The sequence below is a fragment of the Stylophora pistillata genome, chromosome 1 (assembly GCF_964205215.1).
Source record: "Stylophora pistillata chromosome 1, jaStyPist1.2, whole genome shotgun sequence".
In the NCBI taxonomy this organism is placed as follows: Eukaryota; Metazoa; Cnidaria; class Anthozoa; order Scleractinia; family Pocilloporidae; genus Stylophora; species Stylophora pistillata.
The window spans coordinates 53,571,131-53,593,280 of NC_142519.1; the positions used below are offsets into that span (position 1 = coordinate 53,571,131).

General features: G+C 38.8%; 1 protein-coding gene across 1 annotated transcript in view; it reads left to right on the top strand.

Annotated features, from left to right (window-relative positions):
* The window catches only part of LOC111345008 (uncharacterized), a 40,662-nt gene extending 19,603 nt beyond the window's left edge, over positions 1 to 21,059 (top strand). Inside the window, exons 7-22 of the mRNA XM_088762446.1 lie at positions 928 to 1,011; positions 3,503 to 3,571; positions 3,962 to 4,033; positions 5,792 to 5,863; positions 9,173 to 9,244; positions 9,681 to 9,752; positions 10,418 to 10,483; positions 11,748 to 11,819; positions 12,552 to 12,623; positions 13,517 to 13,591; positions 14,370 to 14,441; positions 14,621 to 15,647; positions 16,528 to 16,609; positions 18,298 to 18,336; positions 18,680 to 19,111; positions 19,533 to 21,059. Coding sequence (XP_088618572.1) covers positions 928 to 1,011; positions 3,503 to 3,571; positions 3,962 to 4,033; positions 5,792 to 5,863; positions 9,173 to 9,244; positions 9,681 to 9,752; positions 10,418 to 10,483; positions 11,748 to 11,819; positions 12,552 to 12,623; positions 13,517 to 13,591; positions 14,370 to 14,441; positions 14,621 to 15,647; positions 16,528 to 16,609; positions 18,298 to 18,336; positions 18,680 to 19,111; positions 19,533 to 19,672 — 2,518 coding nt within the window. The 3' untranslated portion in view covers positions 19,673 to 21,059. The remainder of the gene's footprint in view (positions 1 to 927; positions 1,012 to 3,502; positions 3,572 to 3,961; positions 4,034 to 5,791; positions 5,864 to 9,172; positions 9,245 to 9,680; positions 9,753 to 10,417; positions 10,484 to 11,747; positions 11,820 to 12,551; positions 12,624 to 13,516; positions 13,592 to 14,369; positions 14,442 to 14,620; positions 15,648 to 16,527; positions 16,610 to 18,297; positions 18,337 to 18,679; positions 19,112 to 19,532) is intronic.
* The last annotated feature ends 1,091 nt before the right edge of the window (positions 21,060 to 22,150 follow it).

The window sequence follows — 22,150 nt, forward strand, 5'->3', positions numbered from 1 at the left end:
TTCAGGTTTCCATTTCACCTATAAAGTACTTGAAGGTCATACGTGCTAGTTGGTACAATTTCGTGGCAACATGCAGCGCTGAGCTGCTTTAAGATTTTGATACCAAGCCTTTTCCATCGCTTTTCTGTGTTCAACGCCACACCTTGTCAGGAAACAAGCATAAAGACAATTTCAAACCTCAACGTGGAGGAAATATGTATAGTCACTTTGATGTTTTGATGAAGCAGATATGGTCGAAAAAAAGCCAAGGCCCCCCTCTCCCCTCTTTTTTTGGCGAGCTCAGACATTTAAAAAAATGATTCTATGGGGATGATCTTTTTTAACTTAGCAATTTGTTTCCAGCATGTCCAAATACTATTCTTTACAGGTTTCCCCAGCAAACTTCTTTTGTTAATGGAATCTAATCCATTTGAAATGGTCTGTTGCCCTTACTAATCTGTTCAACCACCTATTTACCAACTGAAACAAACACATAAGGCTAAGAAATGGATTTAATTTTCTGTTGGCGTGTGTTATATAACAGGGCAAAATATCAGTAAAAACAGAGCTTTTTAAAACACAGAGGTAAATTAAGTAGTGATAGAAGTAAATTGAAACTGTGTGCGGCAGATATATAAAAAATAAAACAAAGGGAACATTTCCATCGCAATGAAGCATTCTGAAAATGGATTCCCATCAGTCTCTTTTCTTCGGCAAGAGAGAAACCATACAGACTGGGCTCGTGCTCTAGTCATTTATACCTTAATTTAATGAGAATCTTTTCAAGAGCGCTTATGAATTCCTGTTGTACTAAGTGTTCAGAAAGATGTCTGATGTCACATTTCTTGTCATGTTGTAAGTATGCAATAGCAGCGCAAAAGGAAATCAAACTGTTAACCTAGTTGTTTTTTAACTCTTGCGTTTTCCATCCTTCCAAAATTAATGCAGCTTCCTGAACAGGAACAACACAAAGAACTTGTCCTCTGACCACCTACCCCCTGGATATTCGAGGAGGAAATACTTTAAGAACCTGTAAGTTCTGTAAACTTGGATCAGAAGCTCTACCAAATCTAAAGTTCTAAAATATAACTAGCAACATATACTCCTCCGAGAAAATGACTGGGAATATGAACAGTATTGCACCATCAATTCTAAGATAATTTGAGTAATTTCTTTTTTAATGTGCTGGTGATTCATGAACCATTAAATTGTTGTAAAGGAATTGCGACGACTGTACATGTTCAGTTGAGGTTGCCCCACAGGGATTGAGAATGAACTACAAATTAATCATTGAAATTTTGGAATAACTTTTACCATCGAAGAAAGGCAGGAATTATAATGCTAAAAGCATCTAAAGGTTTTGACAGCAGGAAAAAACAGTTCAAAAATAGTTAGCGTATTAAATTGGTTTTGAAGGATTCTAAGAAAGGGAAACAAACAGGTTTTTACACGATTCACTAAGCCTGAGAAGTCTCTCGTTTTTGTATTCATCTTGTTTTCAGTACTAAATTACAGCTTAAAGAATTATTTTAAATCAATTTGACTCTTCCAAACTAGAGCGAATTTATAAGGAACCTTTGAAAATTCCAGAAAGATTTAGAGTCCTTTTTGGAAAGTGGGAGCGCAAGAATAAATTTCTTTGGGATTCTTTTTTTGGCACCTTCGTAGTTACCAAACGGATATCTCTTCGTCGATTTCTTTTCTTAAAAAATAACTCAAAGTTTATAGTGCATCGTAATGCTATTGAGTCAACATATGATATTAAGCGGGAAGTCTATGAGGCCATACTCAGCTGTATTGTGGTAAACCTCGGTTTACGTATGATGCACGATCCTCGCAGTAGAGAGCGCTATTTATGCAGTAGCGAAAATCAGACCTGAAAAAAATCAGGCCTGTATGGGATTCGAACCACTGACCTCTGCGATACTAGTGCAGCGCTCTACCAATTGAGCTAACAAGCCAACTGGGAGCAGGCCGCTAAGTTGATTCGTAATAAACGCGTGATGATAAATCAGATACAATGAATAAAGGACGTTCATATATTTTGAACTGCGGTTGTAGATCCCGCACAGGCCTGATTTTTTTCAGGTCTGATTTTCGCTATTGCATGCATGGCGCTCTCTAATGCGAGGATCGTGCATCATACGTATCTACAACCGCAGTTCACAATATATGAACTTCATTTATTCATTTTACCAAACTTCGGTTTCTTCGCAGTATTTATTGAGGATGTTTAGTTTGTGGTATAATAGGTGTCTTCACTTCCAGGGAATGTAATGCATTCTGATTCTTCTTCAAATACCAAAGCCCCAAATTGGAGCCATAAATTGAACAAGTCAGAGAAGACGGAAAAGAAAGTTGTCGTAACAACAAAAACTGTGAAATCAGCGCTACCCTTTGTTTAGTGGCAATCGATCACTTTTCCCTCTCCCGTACTACTTCTTACTTCAAATCTCTTAGAATGCGTAAATTTCGAAGGATACTGCCCCGAGGCAAAAATTGTTACAGCGAAAAAATGCTTGCCGGAACTCGATGCCTGCCTGGTGCGATTAATATCTAAACCATCGGGTATGAATGTCCCGGAAGATGGCAAAAGATAGGGCCATTGACCGAAAACGAGTCATACCATAACAATAGGCAGGTTTGATAGAGCTGATCAACTTATTTATAACTGATAAGTGTTGATTAGTGTTGATGACAGTCAAACTGCCCTATGTAACATAGACTAAGTTGAAATTAATATGAATCTTCCTTCTTTTTAATCATCAGTGGACGCTGCGATGAGATCATTTCAATTGAACGCGTACATTTTTGAGAAATGTGCAGGCTTTTGTTCATGCAACTTTATTCTTGTAACTTTCGATGTTAAAGTGTCTATACGGCCAACAGGGTTTTTATACTTTTGGTATGTATTAAATATGTAAGAAAGCACTCTAAAATAAAAATTGGATTAATTGAAATCGAGTTTTAAACTCCCCGCTTTGGACACGCCCATTGAAGGTGACCGTGAGTCGGGGTAAAAAAGAGATTGGATTCAGAATGGATCGTGACATCAAGTCAGGAACGCGCCAAATCCCGTCAGTAGTTCATTTCAATGTTTTTTTTTTTCGGTAAGGTAAAGACTTTTCGGCGACATAAATATTCCCGATAGATGTGTTGTAAAAGTGCTGCGTTTTTCAAGCAAAGTAACAACACGACGCTCGAGACGCTGCTAGAGTGACGTCACTCATCACCAATATTCCCTTGCGCGGTGAACTTCATTGGGCGTGGTCGAAGCGGGAACTTTAAAGCTCGATCTCAGGGTGAAGAGGCGTCAGAATCAGTTTTTTTTTTTGAGAATACTTTTTTACAGGTTAAAGAGATACCAAAACAATAAAAGCCCTGATGGCCGTATAGACTTTAGTGTACAACCACAGTATGACATTATTTTGTTTACATTTTTGGACAAGATGAAAAGAGAATCGTGCACTCCCGAATAAATAATCGAGGACCGTCAAGAAAATAGATGTATCTTTTTATACAGAACTCTGGACTTCAACAAACTGGAGACTCTTCCAAGTGATCTGTTCAAGGACTACAGGCTAAATGATCTGTAAGATATTAGCCCTGAAGCATGATATAATTGACTGCCGCATCCAACCCTCTTAATATATTTTTATGAAATTCGGAACAAAATACTAACGGATAACTGCATTTGAAAAACATTAGGCACTGGTATAAATCCTCTTTAACAACATAGTTAATAATTAGGGGGAAAAAGACATCCTTTCTATTAGTTTGGATGACATATCATATTAACGTAAGGTGATTCTTTTAAAAACAATTCCATGTTCACCGGCCTCAGGTTTAATCGGTTCATGTTCCTCTGTCCATCGAGAACAAGCCTTAGGCAAATAGTTGCGCATTTTGCAAGTTCTACTCAGTACAAGGAATGAAATTCTTTCTGATACCAATGGATATTTGACTTAAATGTGCTTTACAGGTGGCTGGGAAATAACAAATTAAAAACCTTATCTGAAGATCTCTTCGCTGGGCAATATCTGTTAAAATATATGTGAGTAGCAATTATTTGGCACCTTTTCGAACAAACATTAGAGAAGTAATTCAGTTTTCTATTTTTTGTTTCTGACGGGATAGCATATGTCAGTAGCGTGAGCATGATTTCATTTGAAGACGTTTAGTTTTCTATCCAACGTGTAATCATTCAAAAGCGAAACGTTTTCAGATTTATGTACATGTTTGTGCGTGCGCATTTCTGGGTGCTTGAGCGAGGGTACTAGTTAGATTGGCTCTGCGACACCTCTATAAATATCTAAACATGACCAACACTAAAGAAATTGAAAACAGTTCAGCGCGGAAATCTCGAACAAGTTACACAGTCAGATCATTTGAAAAGCACAATACCGCTGTATCCTGCGGGCTCAAGTATCTAAGTAAGAGTCGATGAAGAGGACAAACAAAGGTGTTTAACACAATAGTTCTTTCAATAAGGTGTCGATACTAATTTAGAGGTAGTAGTGTCCTGTAGCACGTTAATTCTCGAGCATGCACAAGATTACTTCAGATGGGCCAAGAGGTTTTTGAAAGCGCTACGTTGTTTGATGAAAATCAGTTGTAGTATATTTGATGACTAGAGTTAAAAAGTAAGAACTGAGTAGTAGCTTTTGAAAAACCCATATCAAAATTCCCGGCGCCATGTTGGAATATAAATCGCGTTAACACCACATTGTCAGAAATTTGGGACAATATGGTGGAGGCGGTTCTTGTGTTACAAGCAAAATGGCGCCGAAACAGTATAAGAAAATGTATGGGAAAAGATTTTTTTTTCAAAATAGCTGTCTAACAATGGGATATTCTTTCGCTGCGTACTTGGAAATGCATCCTGCATCGGTTAAAGCGTTCATCGGTACGAAAAAGAAATACTCAAATTCAAGCCTACCTTTTCCCAAGGTATAAAAGTAAACTCATAATTCTGACTCCATTTTCCCGTACAAACTCTTAAAATCTGCTTCGACTAGGTGTTACAATTCTTTTGTCGTGGGAACAACCTTGTGAAGATTCGCAACTGCGTAGTTCGATATGCATTCTGCAGAAGTTTGCTCAACTAAATCGCTCGTAAACGGTCGAATATGTTGACCCGCAAATTTTCCTCGAGCCGGGAAACTCTTCGTGTTTTCACAGAGCTCAAAAGCCCAATAAGCCATTTTTAAATACCCCAATTTTAGGATGGAAGAACACGAAAGATACAAGTCCCAGTAGCTGCACAATTTGGCGGTCATTTTCCTTGCTTTGACGTCTCCTTTGGCTTTCTGAGATAGAAAGGTACAAGGCCTTTCTCTCGTGGGGTTTTACGAAAATAGAAAGTTACGAGTTCACTTTACTTCCACCGCCGCCGTATTAGATTGTCTGTAAGACGATATACCGCTGACATTTCGTAACGAGCTCGAAATGTCCCCGATTTCTGGTGGTGGTGATAGTGAGGCTAACGGTGACCCGCAGAACAGAAACAAAAGAATCAGGGCTCTTTTCGAGAGAATGTTGTCCACGTTCATTTTTTAACACGCACTAAAAGATGATCGTATTCAAAGGCAAGAAAATTGCAACGATATCCCGGAACTAAAAGCGAATGATGTAATGAAAATTTTTGCGCTCTAATACAGACTTAAACTAGAAAATCACGCCGAAAATGGGACTAGCGTTTGTGATGTGGATATTCTAAGTACGATAGAATAATCAGAAAATCTCTGCCCCAAGTTTGAAGCATCTTTCGTGCAATTCGATTAGATCTTCTTTTATCGTTTTCTATGTGTAGGCGGTTGAGTGGTAATCGACTGGAAAGGCTGCCACCAAACATTCTTCAAGGAATGTTCGCCTTGGAGGAAGTGTAAGTATAAATTTTGTGATTTGTTTTCAAAAATTCCTCGTCAACGTTAATATTTTTTTCTCTGCATTGCATCTGTATGTGACCTATTGCTCTCAAGTAGTTGAAAATATGGTTTTAAAAACCTCTCGTTCTTGATTTATTCATAATAAATAAATAAATAACCTTATCTTACCCTCGGCAGCGTTTATAGCACACAAGTGCTAGTGGGGCCGAGCAAAGAGCTGAAACAAATATTTCAAATTAAACATTGTTAAGAATCCCAACTGGCCGGAGGAAAACCAGTTGGCTTTCTACAAGCGTGGTTGAGAATTTGAACTCGGAGCTTCCGTGAAACAAATCCAGGTGGTGCTCAGGACGTGACTCGAACCCGGGAGCGTTAAATTGCGAGTCCGGCACGCTAATCACTCGGCCACGCTGCCCCCTATATCGTTGCCTCCTATATCGATGATCGGATCCAGTAGTTAATCGGTCCGTTACAGAGTTTGATCAGTTTTTTGTGAATAGTTCATAAACAGGACGTTTCAGAATTGTAGAATTGCACTATGGAGTTCTCCTTCAGTTGCAGACAAAAAACGTACGGGTCTCGAAAACGAAAAGTTGCATTTTATCTCCCCGCTTTAAATCAAAAGAAAATACATCTTCGTTGAAACGCAGGCACGAGTCTGACAAATAAAGAAAATTAAAAAAGGAAAACCGAGAAATTGCCCTAAAAAAAGCTGGTCGATGCATTTTTGCTCCCATTTTGCACGTTTTCATGCTAAAGGAAAATGCTTGCTGGTAATTTTGTATATTCAAAGAAGACTTCAAAAAACTCAAATCGTAACTTTCATGAGAACTCTAGCTTTTTTTTTTTGGTTGTTTTTTTGTTATGGAATACGTGACATTGGGCGAGTTCAGATGACCTCACCAGCGGGCTTGCACTCACTTCCTTAAACAGTTGTACCAAGCTAGTCCAATAATGAACTTGGAGTTGTAGCCAACTGAATCCATCTTCTCCCTTATTCGACAAGCAAAAATTTTGCTTAATGCTTGTATCTTTCCCCGCTAATAAAAAAATTACCGACTACTGCAAAAAATCTCATCATAACCACTCCTAGAACTTCTTGCATTTACTTTTTACCCAAAATTCACAAACCTAACAACCCAGGTCGTCCCATTGTCTTGGCTTGCAGTTGCCCTACCGAACTCATTTCCAGCTAATTAGACAAAATTATGGCTCCCATCGTCAAAACTTTACCATCATACATCAAAGACAGCTAAAACGCTCTTCAAATTCTTCGTGACTTTAATTTTCTTGGCCAGAACAAACTTCTTTTCACCATGGACATTACTTCTCTTTACACTGCCATTCCTAATGGCGAAGGTCTTCTGGCCCACAAACATTTTTTTTATGATTGTTTTGTTAGGGAACCTAAATCTGAAATCCTACTTCGCTAAGCTGAACTAGTGCTCACACTTAATTGTTTTTCATTCGGGGACAACTTTTTCAAACAAACCAACGGCGTAGCCATGGGTACCAAAATGGGACCCAGCTATGCCAATCTTTTTGTAGGTTTTATTGAACACCAATTTTTTAGCCAGTGCATTGGCCCCAAACCTGAACTCTACGCTCGCTAAATCGACGACTGTATCGGCGCTACCTCCTCCACCAGACAGGAGCTAACTCAATTCATAGCCGCAGTCAATTCTTTTCACCCGGCTATAAAATATACCTGGGAAATTTCCGACAATCATTTATCCTTTTTAAATATCAAAGTTTCAATTGAAGGCAACGGTTTATCCACTAGTGTGTATTACAAACCCACAGACTCGCATAGTTACTTGTTGTATTCATCTTCGCATCCATCTTATGTTAAGAATTCCATTCCATTTTCTCAGTTAAGACTTCGTCGTTTATGTAGTGATGACTCTGATTTTTCCCACAAATCAGAGTCAATGTGCCAGTTTTACGAAAAACGTGGTTACCCTGTTTCTGTCGTTCAAGCGGGTCACCACCGCGCCCAATTCTCCCACGTTTCACCCTCACAACCACACAGTTAAATCCATTATTCTTTAAAAATTTAAATTACTTCAAAACGATCCAGAGACCGGCACTATCTTTTCGCAACCTCCACTTATTTCATTCAAACGTAACGCGACAAAAACATGGGCAATTTTTGGTCAGAAGTTCATTCCAAACTAATGACCAGCCCGGCGCTTTTAAATGCGCTCGCGCACGATGCAAAACTTGTCCCTTATTCACAACGCTGAGAAAATATCGGGACCCAAGCGATCCATTAGGATCACCGATCACTTCACGTGCACCTCCGCCAACGTAATCTATTGCATAACTTGCAATTATTGCAAAAAGTTATACATGGGCGAAACAGGAAGACGACTAGGTGACCGATTCCGAGAACACCTTCGCGATGTAGAAAGGAATGACAAAGACGCATCCAAACCAGTCGCTAGACACTTTAATTTACCTAATCGGACTAAACAGCAGATGGAAATTTGCGGTCTTCTCTTACATTTAGGCAACACGGAAAGCCGCAAAACTCTTGAACAAAAGTTAATCTTTCAAATCGGCACTCTTAATCCCACAAGTATGAACGAACGCTTTTCATTTCACTAATTTATTCATGTTTTTTTCGTTGCCATGTTCCCACCAATGGCGTACCTCCGCCTCTATATTTAAACCCACATACAATCCACAATTCCTCCATTCGCTCTGACGAAGGGCTAACGCTCGAAACGTCAGCTTTTTTATTCGTTACGGTGGCCAATTTACAATTTCAACTGAGTTGATATAACCAAATAAAAAAGAGAAAAACGTGCGCAACTCGCAAATCACCCATCTGCCTTACAAGTTTGTTTAACCATAGGTAATAGACCTGTTGAACCATCCAATAAGGTGCATTTATCTATTGAACGTAACAAAACCAAAAAAAGACTCGATGGAAAGATTTGAATTTTTTCTAGAGAGGGCGGCTCAAGTATAAAATCATGAGCTGGTAGTAAGATTTTGTCACGGATGTGAGCATCTTTTTTCAAGTTCAACCCAATATCTCTCACTTAAAATGTGTTTTTTTCATAATTAAGCGTGATTTTTGTAGTAAATACAACGATTACTGGAACTGATTAAAGAACTGTACCTGCCTAAATTCTATCACATAAGAATTTCGTCGCAAAAAAAGAATTAATCCAAGATAGAAATGACAGAGTTCCACATTGCCCTTGGAAATGTAGTTTGTTGACTGAATCTTTGTTTGTTTGCGTTTTTTTTTTCTCTAACTGGCAATCATCTCATTCTCCGAATACATATTTTAGGGACTTGTCCTACAATCAGTTGCAGAGTTTGCCTCGAGGGATACTAAACAGTAATACCAACCTGAAAGTACTGTAAGTGGGACTTTTCTGTGTGCGAAAAAAAAAACCTCTACAGGTCAGACATCATTCATAGATGGTGGTCAAAATTAGTTGAGAATATCGGTTATCTCTACTTTTCTCGAATTGAGTTTGTTCGTTTGGAAATTACTTTGTAAAGTGTTCTTTAAGTGATATATGTCATAGTACAATGAAAGGTCTCCCTGCCATTATTGTCTTAACAGAAGGTCTCTCGTCTATTCCTTTGAGTCCAGTTTCTTCATATTGGAGGTTTTTGCTCATGATTGATATTTTTAGACACACAAAAAGCTTTCATTCCCTGATTTGTTAAAAAAATAACTAGTATTGTATCATTAGATGGCCGATTTGGCTCACATTACAGAAATGGGACTTTCCCACCTTCCAAGTAGAATTCGTGTTCTTAAATGTTAGCTTACTATTTCTCTCTAAGGGATTTGTCAAACAACAAAATTCAGCATCTTCCCGAAGGTGTTTTTAGCAACCTTACTCAGTTGAAAAGGCTGTAAGTGACATTTTAGTACGCCTTTACAGCGAGTGAAACCGTACATTTCTCTTGAGAGGTGTTAGTAAAACCTTTGTATTGTGGCTCTTCCAAATAGAATGCTATTACAATTAACATATCATACGCTTCATTAGCTTCAGTATATAACAGAGTGGAGAGAGGTTGGAACCTCTCTACCCCGGTATGTAAGGCTAACTTTAGGGGATGTGGTCACCAATAGCAGTGAAAAGAAAATATAGATTAAAAAAATGAGATTGATTGTCTCGCCTAGCGCTTTTCTCCACTTGACTTGTGACTTCATTTTGTTTTTTGCCAAGCGATCAGGGAAGGTTTAAATTATTACAGCCCAACTGCTACAAGATTAATTTGCGATATAAGCAACAGTTCGAATTCATAGTTTCGATGCACCAACACTGAGAAGTGAATTCCTGTCATGATATGTAAACGACCATTTAAACAGCAGAATTACAAATGGCACCTATTTTTCACATTTCCAAGTCTCGGAATAAAAGGTTTAGCTACTCAGCTAAAAGAAAAATAAACAGTTCAGTGTTACTGTCAATTTACTAGGTCCCTTTTGGGATAAAAAACTCTCCGAGAGTCTCAAATACCAACGCAGTTAACTTGCTTTTCAGCTCTTTTTCCTTGTGTTTTTTCTTTTTAAGCTTTCTCTCCAATAACAAACTTCAGCGTTTGCCAAAGTTAAAAAATCTCTCCGAGATAGAAACATTGTAAGTGATTTGTGTTTGTAATAAAAACTGGTTCAGTACTTGTCTTGTTTAATCAGCAGAAATGAAAAGAGAGCTTTGGGTAAAAACAGAGAATCAGTGTGCCGACCCATTATTTCTCTGACATTCTCAGACCTAATTAAAAGCTGGTTTAAAGATTTTAATCTAAAAATATACAGTAACTTTTAAAGTAGATGCAGAATATAAGAATCATTAGTTATCATATTTGTTAAGATAACGCACATGTGGAGGATATTGTATGGCCGCGCGAAGATACGAACTTTCTCTTCGAGTTTTGAGAGATGCTTTTCAACACGAGACGATAAATTTCGTATCTCTAAGCGGCCATGTAATATTTATTATATAAACGCCAATAAAGACCTAATCATTTCACTTTAGCTGCAAAAAGGTGCACTTTATTATGGAACTTTAGTAACAGCGGTATTTTTACTCGTGAAGATAACGTGTTATTTTCACTATGCGCGAAAGCTCGCCGGGTATTTCATTAGTGTTTATATACCAAACTATGATACCACACACTACTTCATTGGTGCCTTACCATGAGACAAAAAGCGGTATATGATAATGATGACGATGTTCAAAATCGTAACAAAGAAAAAAACAACGCGGTTAATCAAGTGGGTTTATAGTTATTACAAAACATTTGAGTTCATGACTCTTCAAAATCTCTTCGAAAAAACGTCTGCTAGATATTAGGGAATCTTTTTAAAATCTAAGTTAAAGGTGGAATGTTAGTCAGGACACAAGTTTATAATTCTCAGGTTTTTTCTAGCAACGAATGGTGTTCAAAAGCCTTGAATTCCGTATTTCGATAAGAAATGTAAATAAAAGCTTTTACTTGATCGCAAAATTAACCAGGCACAAAACCGCCCAGCTATTTTACACTGGCTAAACGACGATGTACACCCCGGATATATACCGTCGTTAAGCCATTATTTAACCGGCAGCCAGAACAATCAGTGCAAGCGCGATGTGATCAAAATGTCGTCGTCCCGGTGAAAGAAGTCTGAAGCAGTCTGGCGATGCTTTTAATGAAGTTTTGAACAACTTTGATGAGCAGTAAAACAGTTTGCTGAAGAACAAGGCACAAATAATTTAAGGCACGTTTATATGAGGTGAATAAACGATATAAATAATCATAGCTGGTCCTGACGATAGACATTTCTAAGCCCAAGCAATTATTTAAATTTATGTTTACTGTTAAATAGTGATACAGTGCGTCTCGTGCATTTCATTTATCGCGTAGATACACGGCGAAAAACAGCCTCGTAACCCTGTCACGGGACCAGTTCCAAGGCCTGTCCAAATTGAGAGACCTGTAAGTAAACCCAACAATTTTATATGAACAGAATGGCGAACGGAAATTATGTCTCTGCACTAGTAAAAATTCATGAACTTACACAAGATATCTGATCATATGAAATCAATGTTCATTAGCGGCTGTCTTATTTTTTGGTTCATTTAAATTTTCTGTTCGAGGATGTGCGGTTGGGAAAGAAAAAAAACATATACTCGAGGAATAATTAACCTTCTAAATTATAAGTTAAATCGTATCCGTGGCGTTATGCAAAGGGTGAGCAGACTAATTCCCTGACCCACTTTTAGTCAAGGTTTGGTTGAGTTACTCAAACTAGTGTGCTTTGGCTGGCTTAGATTCAAACACCTTGGAGGTTACTAGGATCACGTATGACATTGCTCGAGTTTGAAGTTGCTATATCATCCAGGATAGCAAGCGCCAACTTGGATCTCACTGGCAAGATTTCACATGTCAGAAAAAAATAAGACAATTACGAAAAGAATGTAGAAATTCTTTCCTGTACATAAATCGGCGCGTACTCATACTGGAATTAAGCAAGGCAACCGCTATCTACCGTTACCTAGTTTTTAAAGTGATCCTTAGCAATCTTCTTCTCAGCGTCACGCAGTTTATAAAGATATCTTTGTGATAAGACATGGTAGAGTCGATAAAGGAATTAGAAGATTGTTTACAACTAGAGTTTTCTGTACTTTAGGTCACGGTGATAATGATTTGTCTTCTTTGTCGTTCAAGGGCTGTTTATGAAAACAATATTCAGTACCTGCCGCGTGGAGTTTTTAAAGGCTTAACAAACCTGCAGTCTATGTAAGTCTATTTCTCATTAGCATTTTTAATCGAAGTTAGTGAAGCACTGCAAAACTGGGGTCTTGTGGGAGCGCAGTCGTCCGCATGTTCTGCATCTCCGTCATTTGAGAAGGTTGTATCAAAAATTATTCACGACTGACCACGATTGACAGCGAACGACCACGAGCGACCATTAACAACCAAAATTTACCACAAGTGGCTACACGTGATCTAAGGCAAGAAGTTATAAATTTGGCTGACATCAAAATTTCATTATCATCAGGTGACTTTATCCAAAAACTTGGGATTTCAACGTTGATGAACCATATTCCCAGAGACTGACATATGCAATGTATCACTTCCTTCATTGAAAGGGTAGTTCCCAGAGCTACTTCGCTTTCAAGAATTGTTATGTAATGAGCCCGTTTCCGCCTAGAGGCAGAGGGAAGAAAGTTAGGGAAATGAATGGAAAGAAAACGAGCAATAAATAACAAAAATACGTAACATATAAAACAAAAGATAAAAACGAAACAACAAAAATGCAAAAATGAAAAGTTGACAGAGAAGAGTGACGAGTTATTGATACCGGATAAAAGGCTCGTGTGACGGGAAGTAGGAGGGTGACACCATTCCTCCCTTCCTCTGGCTACTGCTTAGTAGTTACTCTTAATCATACAAGTAGTTGGTGGCAAGAAGTGATCATTCGTGGTCGCTTATAGACAATCGTGGTCACTCATGGTCACTCTTGGTAACGCGTGGTCACGCGTGGTCACGCGTGGTCACGCGTGGTCACGCGTGATCACGCGTGTTCATTCGCGCTAACTCACAATCAATTATCCTGCTTTTTTTATCTAAATTCATGTTTTCATGTTTGTCCTTAACAAGTTATCCTTTCCTGCTATCGTCATTTACAGGAGCTTTTATTTCAACAAAATCCGCACAGTGAGCAACGAGCAATTCAAAGACATCGCGCAAAGTATTCGATTCCTGTGAGTATGAAACAACTGCAATTATTCAACGTGTACGTGGGATTGTAAGCGTTACGGAGAGTGAATTCCAAATTCTAGGGAGACAATGCCTGTAATTCTCGTATTAGCGTCCCTTCCCCTTTTTTTTACGGACAAGTAATCCAGTCAGCCTTATCATGCAAGTTGAGAATTATGTTATTCGAGTTGTCCATAGATACCTCTACGAGTGTAAATCTAAGGACGGGCTTTGTATATTAATGCATAGTTTATACCATTAGTCACGCGCAAATTTTACACTCCTAAAACCAATCATGATCAGATCTTGCCACTGAAGAACCTTCGGGAAAACTAAATGAGTGCTTCCTCTCAATTAAACGTCCCCTCTCAAGTAGATTACCGATGTAATATTGCATGTATACACATCTCCACGTAATAGGTATGTTTTACGTACTCAGTAACGAATTATTCGTATTCAGATGTGTGTGACTTGGTTACTTGCTCTCTCGTCTTCTAAAATGCCCATTTTTCCCATTACTCAGGGTCCTAACTGTATGGGTATCAACGCAATTGACCAAAAGTTTTTCATCGACAGTGGTATACCCTTCCATTCCTTCCTCCCCTCTGAATCCCAGGGAGTCTCACGAAGTGTTAAGAGGTGAATTTTTGGGGGTATGAGAACTGGGTGGAGCAAAGGAAAAGAAGAGAGCCCAAAAGCTTGAAAATACTTGGGCTAAAGACAGCAGCATCTTTATAACTTAGCGAGTGGTGTTCAATTGAATCTCTTTCCTTTAATTTGCAGCTACTTCCATCACAACGAGATGCGAGAATTACCGGCCGGTTTCTTCTCGAACATGGTACATTTAATAACAGCGTAAGTCAGCGAAATATTCTTGATGTCTGGAGATCTTTACTTGAGCAATTTTATTTATCTGTATACAATAAGTCAGCTTGTAGAGTAGTACTATCACCCTTTCATTGTCCTCAATTCATATATTAAAACGAATCAAAATTTTCCACTTTTTCCTATTTTGTGATTAATTTGAACTGTAGGACTGTAGACACCGACCTGATGTGTTGTCATTTGACGAAGGAGGACGCGGATTGCGACTATACTTATGTCGACATGTCCAGCTTCTCCAGTTGTGAAACTATGTTCAGAAATCGAGCTCCTAGGATATGTGTCTGGGTGGTCGGAATTATGTCTTTGGTTGGTGCTGTGTTTGTGATCGTGTGGCGGCTGGTATTTAAGGAGACGAAGAAGAAAAACAAAATACAGTCTATCATGTTGATACATTTGGCCGTGTCTGATGGACTGATGAGTGTTTACCTTATAATAATAGGTGTGATGGATGCCATTTGGGCAGGGCTGTTCTTCTTGCATGACTATAACTGGCGTTCAAGTTTGTTCTGTCAGATAACAGGTGCCATTGCCGTGTTGTCGAGTGAGGTGTCTGTTATGACTATTTGTTTGCTCTCCGCCGACCGGGTTAAGAATATTCTGTTCCCCTATCGTGGAAATTCCCTTACAATCAAGGTTACGCACCTTTTCTGCTTCCTTATCTGGATCGTTGGTGGGTTAATTGCATTTATTCCCACGGTGGGCATCGACTACTTCGGCAGTCGTCAAAAAGGTCACCACTTTTATGGCAGATCAGTTGTATGTCTCCCATTGCAGCTATCTGCTGATAAGCCCTCAGGCTGGGAGTACTCTGTTGCCATGTTTGTTGGTTTAAACTTTACCCTTGTGGTCTTCGTCATTGTGGCCTACTCCATGATTATCTACAAGTCCTGCACATCAAACCGGCGCCTGGCTCAGCAAGGGACCGAAAGAGAGAGGAAAATGAAAGCCAAGCAAAGGCCAGCCGATTTGAGAAGGGAGGCCTCGCTCGCCAAAAGAGTGTTCTTCATTGTTGTTACCGACTGTATCTGCTGGCTGCCTATTGTGGTGATTGGAATAACGTCTCTCTTGGAAAAGTCCTTCCGTACACCTGGTGGCCTGGCAGTTTGGATCGCAGCCTTTGTTCTGCCGGTTAATTCTGCCATCAATCCCATTCTCTATACTTTATCAACAAAACAGGTGATAACTCGCAACCTTCATATCTTTGATAAGCTGAAATTTAGAGGATACTTTTATATATATTTGTTCCATGCCGTGAAGAATGTAAGGTGAACCAGTTCAAGGAAAAAATTTCGCTCAGCACGAAGAAAATTTAGCGGCATTTCATATTTGAATATTTTCGGTTTGTCCTTGATCTTCCAAAAGAAAGAAAAGTTCTTGTAGAAAAAAACCTTCCAAAAAATAGAACGCACCATAAAGGTATTACATTTTGACGATAAACAACTCAAAATAATTTTACAGTGGCATCCCCCGAGTGCTTTGAGGATCTTTTTTCCTTGAGAAGAGAGCATTTTGCAGTTTGAATTAGCGACTTAAGCCGAAAAGAGCCACTACATTTGCGAAGCGAGCGAGCTGCGAAATACGATATCTTAAGTTCTTCAAAAGACTGATGGAACAGAAGAACTGAGAAACGATAGAACGGTGCATCGGCGGAATTGTGAAATATGTTGGGACGCGGAAAGACCGGATACTTTTTATGCATGAAAAAAAAAGAGCCTCAAAAGATGGAGTTTTGATAAAATAGCAAAGCTATTCATAATTCGCAGGCGAATTAAAAGAAGCAAAGGCATTCAATGTTGGAGCCTAGAGGATTGGGAAACATGCCTCTTTCGAGCTAGCCCCTTTAAAGTATTGCTGTATTTACATTGTTAGCATTATTATTATTGCTGATACTAATATTTGTTACCATTCTATTATTGACTGAATGTCAAATGGACAATATATTCCTGAATCATCTTCCTCTGGTCGAAGAGGGTACTCATCATTATGTGGGTTGCGGCAGGTTTTCTGTTTAGCAGTCTTTGACTGTCTATTTTTGTTCTTGATACCGTGAATCCAGGTACGACGTATTCTTAGACCTAAATTCCAACAGTGCTTGGGCTATTTGATAGAAAAGTGTGGACGAAATCAGAGCAATGAAGGTACGTTTATCGAAAATCATCTCTCTGGGAAAGTAGGACTATCATTTTATTTTGTTGTGCATTGAAGATACGGTTTCCCAAAACAAACCTGTTCTGCTGCGGTTTATGTCAAAATATACTTAACGTTGACATTAGGTCAAGCAATGTTTCGTACAACCTCTGTCTTCTGAATAACCCTAGGCATGAGTAATTCATTTCTCACTTTGAGGAATGCCCAGAGCTAATTTTAATTACTTTGATTTTCCTTGGTTAAGGGTACGTTTAGACAACTTGAAGAGAGGTCATCGTCAGAGTCCTGCTAAGACTTCACAGCAGGAAAAATTTACGTGAGCGTAATGACAGCGTAAACTCAGGGTGTAGTTTAAATTACACAACTTTACGCTTCCGTTACTCTACGTAAAGTTGAGCTTTACAGTACCTTTACGCGTACATATAAAGCTAGCGTGATGAAACACCAACTTCACAAAACACCTTTACGTTTTGCTTAAAGCTTGTGTAAACCCTACCTTAAGCTTGTGTAAAGCTAATATACAGGCTCCTTTACGCCAAATATATACCTATACAAAAACTCTGGAAACGTTCAAAATGCCGGTAAATTTTTCTTCCCAAGTTTTAGCAATTAGGATGTTCATTTGTTAGCAGCGCTAGCATCATCACTGATGAATACGAACCAGACGCACGGCCACGCCACTCAGGTAGTACTAGTCGTGCACGATTATTTCGGCTGTGTTAGGGCACATCAGCACGGGGTAACCAGCAAGGTCTCATTTGCGCTCTCAGTCTAAGAGAGTTAAGAGATGGCGATGCTGATGTAAGCACCCGCTATATGCGCCAGCTCCACGTTAAACATGTGGTAGCTGTTGAGAACTGTAAAACAGTTCTCCCACGGCATGCGTATGGAGATAAGATCATTTGTAACCTGTGTGCTCAAAAAAATTGTAAACAACACTAATGACAGCACTGAAGCACACGTACAATCCCCTGGTACGGCTTATATCGTATGCATGCGCACAACCATATCACCCGTGAAGTGGCAGCCATGGACAGCAGTTTCGCCCTTGTTGTGGTCACTCCATGACTGTGTAAATTGATCTTTAATCACTTTTAAACAACTTTAAATAATAGCTTAAAGTTGGTCATACAACTTTAGGCAAATTTAGGCCATATTTACGTTTTCGTAAAGCTGCATTTTCATGCTGTGAGCTTGCATTTTTAAGAGTTGTCCTCTGCGATGAGTGTGAGCTTTAATTGACTATAGTATTTGTCGTGTAAGATTAATTCATTAAATTTCATTAGTTCCTCAAATCTGATTAAGTTTCATTGCCACGCGATAGCCTTCTGGCGTTTGCACTTCTGCGTGATTATCTTAAAAAACTGATTATCTTTGGCTAATCAAGCGTGTTGAAATGGCTTTTACCTTCATGATTGTAAAATCAGTGAGCTGATCGGCGTATCATATACGAAGCCATGAGAAGACACACAGGGCTTGTACTGTAAGCATCTCAGAGAGCTCCATATAATTCCTAATTCAGGAATTGTATGGAGCTCTCCGGAATACTTACAGTGAAAGCCCTGTGTGTCTTCTCATGGCTTCGTATATGATACGCCGATCAGCTCACTGATTTTACAATCATGAAGGTAAATGCCATTTCAACACGCTTGATTAAAGTTGTAACTGTTTTCCAAAGGCCAAGATGAGAGCATGGAAATGCGAGTGATCGAAGAAGGTATGAAACATTTATTAAGCTCGAGTAAACATGGAGACGTAAATAGAGGTTCCGCCCTTTAGTTTCGGTGAGAGAGTGAAAAAAATCATTCCTTATGAGCCAACTAACCCTTGGAGTCGGAGGCCAGGATGGGCGAAGGAAAAAACACTTAAAATGACCGGAAAGAAATACCGCTGATGTTTATAGGAGAAACTACTTTATGAAAATTGCTACTTTGATTTGTTTTTCTTGAAAGAGCTGCTATCAGAGTTGTTTTTTTAATAAATACCGTCAAGAGAAAGTGCATAGGAAATAGCAGTTGTAGTACAGAACACTTTTTATTTTATAACTTTTCCCTTTTCAGTTCTGATCCATCCAGAGGCAGAGAGTGATGACAGCGATGACAGTGATGACGAATCGAAAGATCTAAGTGGGCATGGGCAAAGCGCAGAACAGACCGATCATGAACAGCCTGGAGAGAGAGATGAGACTGAACAGGATGAAAAATCAGAGGAAGACCAAGAAGGCCAATCAGATCAGAGAGACGAACCTGGAAAACGAGAAGAAGAATCTGAAGAACAACATGAGGATGACATGAAAGATGAGCCGGACAAACAAGAAGAAGAATCGAAAAGCGACTGCAAAGACTCCAAAGGACACGTTGAAGATAACATTGCAGGTGAACCTGACAAACAAGACGAAGAATCAAAAAACCACTTCGAAGAATCTGAGAAGCAAGATGAAGATGGTATGGAAGAGGAAGCTGGGGAAGACGAGCAGTTTATCGCGAATAAAGGTATGTATACCAACCCTAGCCTCCGCTTCCTTTGAAAAAAAGAAAAGAACTCTGATGCATTGAGATATTTTTCATCAATTTGGAGGACTAATAGTGAACAACATCTTCTCGCTATTCCTTAAACAAATTGTTTGTTTCGACAATATCGTGACCTTCCTTACCCTGCTGAACTACATTCAGGGGTTTACTCGAATAGTGAAATAACTTTTTTCTCACTGGAAAGGCTTGGAACTGTTTCTCTTTCCGCAAAGTGACAAGTTAGTGTTCTCGGGAAGCGCTTTTGCGAGGTTTGCGTTGTACTACGGTACCCAACTTATATAACAATGTCGCTATGAATTATTCTGAGCAGAGTGTAAGTATTTAACACAGGGCAAGTTACTGAATTCTTCTTTTTGCCTTGTGTCATGTTATATTGCAACAGATAAACACAAAACACATGAAAATCTCCCAGCAGCCTCAGGGCGAGAGTCTCCAAGAGCACCGCTGGCCACATTTGACGATGACAGCGACCTTGATCTGTTTTACGAAGCGATCGATGGCATAAGAGAAACGAGTGTGTAATCAATAACACTGTATTCTCAGAGGAGTGCATTCTTTGTGAAACAGATTTCATTTGGAATTGATTAAGTAGTTACCTGCAGTAGTTTTCGTAAACAGCGTCAAAATACAGTTGCCTTATGGTTATCAATTCAAGAGGTCATTCCAAAAGACCGGCAGATAAAGCTACCCATAACATTAATCTCTAAGGGTTTTTCCTTGATAAGTAGTTAACCTTTGAGTAGTCTTTTATAAAATTATTTCAGATGTAGATTGAATTTTAGTTCAGTTAGTGCTAAGTGTAGAAAAAGTAGCAGCATATGGAGTTGTTTAATCTATAGGGTCTGATCTGAACAGCAGGCAAACGTAATAGGCTGCTAGGGAAAACATTACTTTCACCCCTTATTTACATGTCAGTTGTTAAAAGTGGTAAGATTAAGTAGACTGCTGTGTTTTTAGGCAATGCTAAGCCAGAAATCGTATTCATTCAATCTAACGCTGATATCAGTAGATGGCTGTGTTGTATTACATTGCTAGGCCATGAATCATAATTATTCAATTTAAATTAGTTACCATATATTGCTATCTTACTTATGATTTTTTTTATTAAATCTTAACGTCTTATGATATATTTTATAGATGGCTTGTAGTATAGCAATGCTAAGCCATAGTTTTCATTTATTCAATTTGAAGTCACCATCAATATCTTACCTATTGTAAGCATTCAGTACCAGGCTGTGTTGTATAGCAATGCTAAGCCATGAGTCATATTTATTCAACCTGAAGTTATCTTAGTTATGATTTTGACATCACAGTGGTAATATCTGATATTTTTAGTAGATGGCTGTGTTGTATTACAATGCTTAAAGCCATGAATCATATTTAGTCAGTCTAAATTTACTAATGATATCTTACTCATGGTTTATTTCATCGTAATTGTAACTTCCACTATGTTTAGCAGAAGGTTGTGTAGTTTAACAATGCAAGGCCTTGAGTTGTATTTATCCAATTTTAAGTTGCTATCGATATCTTACTCGTGATTTGCTCCAAAAGAGATGCTAGATCTTAAGTAATTAGTAGATGGCTGCATTACTTGACAATGTTATGCCATATATTTTATTTACCCCACGGCACGCATGTACTAAGTGCTCAGGTCGGATGATGCATGTGTATCTGGCTCACATATTTATTCATCTGGATTTTTTGCTCTCTCTACTCCTAAGTAAATTTTGCAGAAGCTCGTACAAATTAAAAGAAAAAAAAAGGTGTTACTGACGTAATACAGAAAGACAGGAAGACGAACATCAACTGAGTGATATGTATCAGTCAAACCTATGTTGGTAAACTGTCAACTATCCAGTGAAGTCACTGTATGTTGTCAAGCATGTCTGCCTAAATAAATAAAGTTTTAAAAAAAATTGTGATTTATTCTAACTATCCATTAACCCATAAACCCATTGACTCCTAAGAATGACTAGCATCTGATTTCTCCTTACCCCCTCCCCCCATGTTCCTCAACTCTTTGACCCCTAAGAGTTACTAGCATCTAATTTCTCCTTACCCCCTCCCCCCATGTTCCTCAACTCTTTGACCCCTAAGAGTTACTAGCATCTAATTTCTCCTTACCCCTCCCCCCATGTTCCTCAACTCTTTGACTCCTAAGAGTTACTAGCATCTAATTTCTCCTTACCCCCTCCCCCCGTGTTCCTCAACTCTTTGACCCCTAAGAGTTACTAGCATCTAATTTCTCCTTACCATATCACCCCTGAATCAAACAGTAAGGTCACCAGAATAAAGGAAATAATCGCCAAATTCAGAAGCCCTCAATTGTTAAACAAATTCTCCTCAAGACAGTATCGAGAATATGCATATTGATGGTAGATGTACATCTATCAGCTAAGAGGTCAAGAGTGGATTTTTTTTTAATGAAAATTTCCATTCCCTCAACAAACTGCCGTAATAATCCTAAATTTTCTCATTTGATCTGATCGCCCGCCCCTAATTCAGGATATAAATGTAATCGTAAAGAAGTAGTATTCTGGCGGATTGTACGGAGCTGATGGTGGATGTAGAAGTGTTACAATTTGATAAAGTTCTATTCACCCGACAGTGAATTCACGTGTGGGAGGATATAAGGAAACGTTTCACTTGATTTAAAGCATATCACCAAAACCCACATTCTTCAGTAACCAATCAAAAGCGTCCTGATAGGCCACAAACAAGAGATTACAAAGTCTTCTATAATCAATCGGTCATGATAACATGCATGCAGGGAATCTCTGTTCAAGTTTCTCGATTGCTGCGCTCACCCGTGAGATATTGAGCTGAAAACAAGGAGAGAAATTAACAGACCACATCTACAAACAACCATGTATTATTTTGTTTTTTGCATAAACACCATAGGCCTTTACTGACAAGAAAATTCAGCAAATGACCTCTGATTGAGAATGGTGAATGCTGTTCCTTTCAATTATCAACCTGACCAAGTGGCGTGAAAGGCGA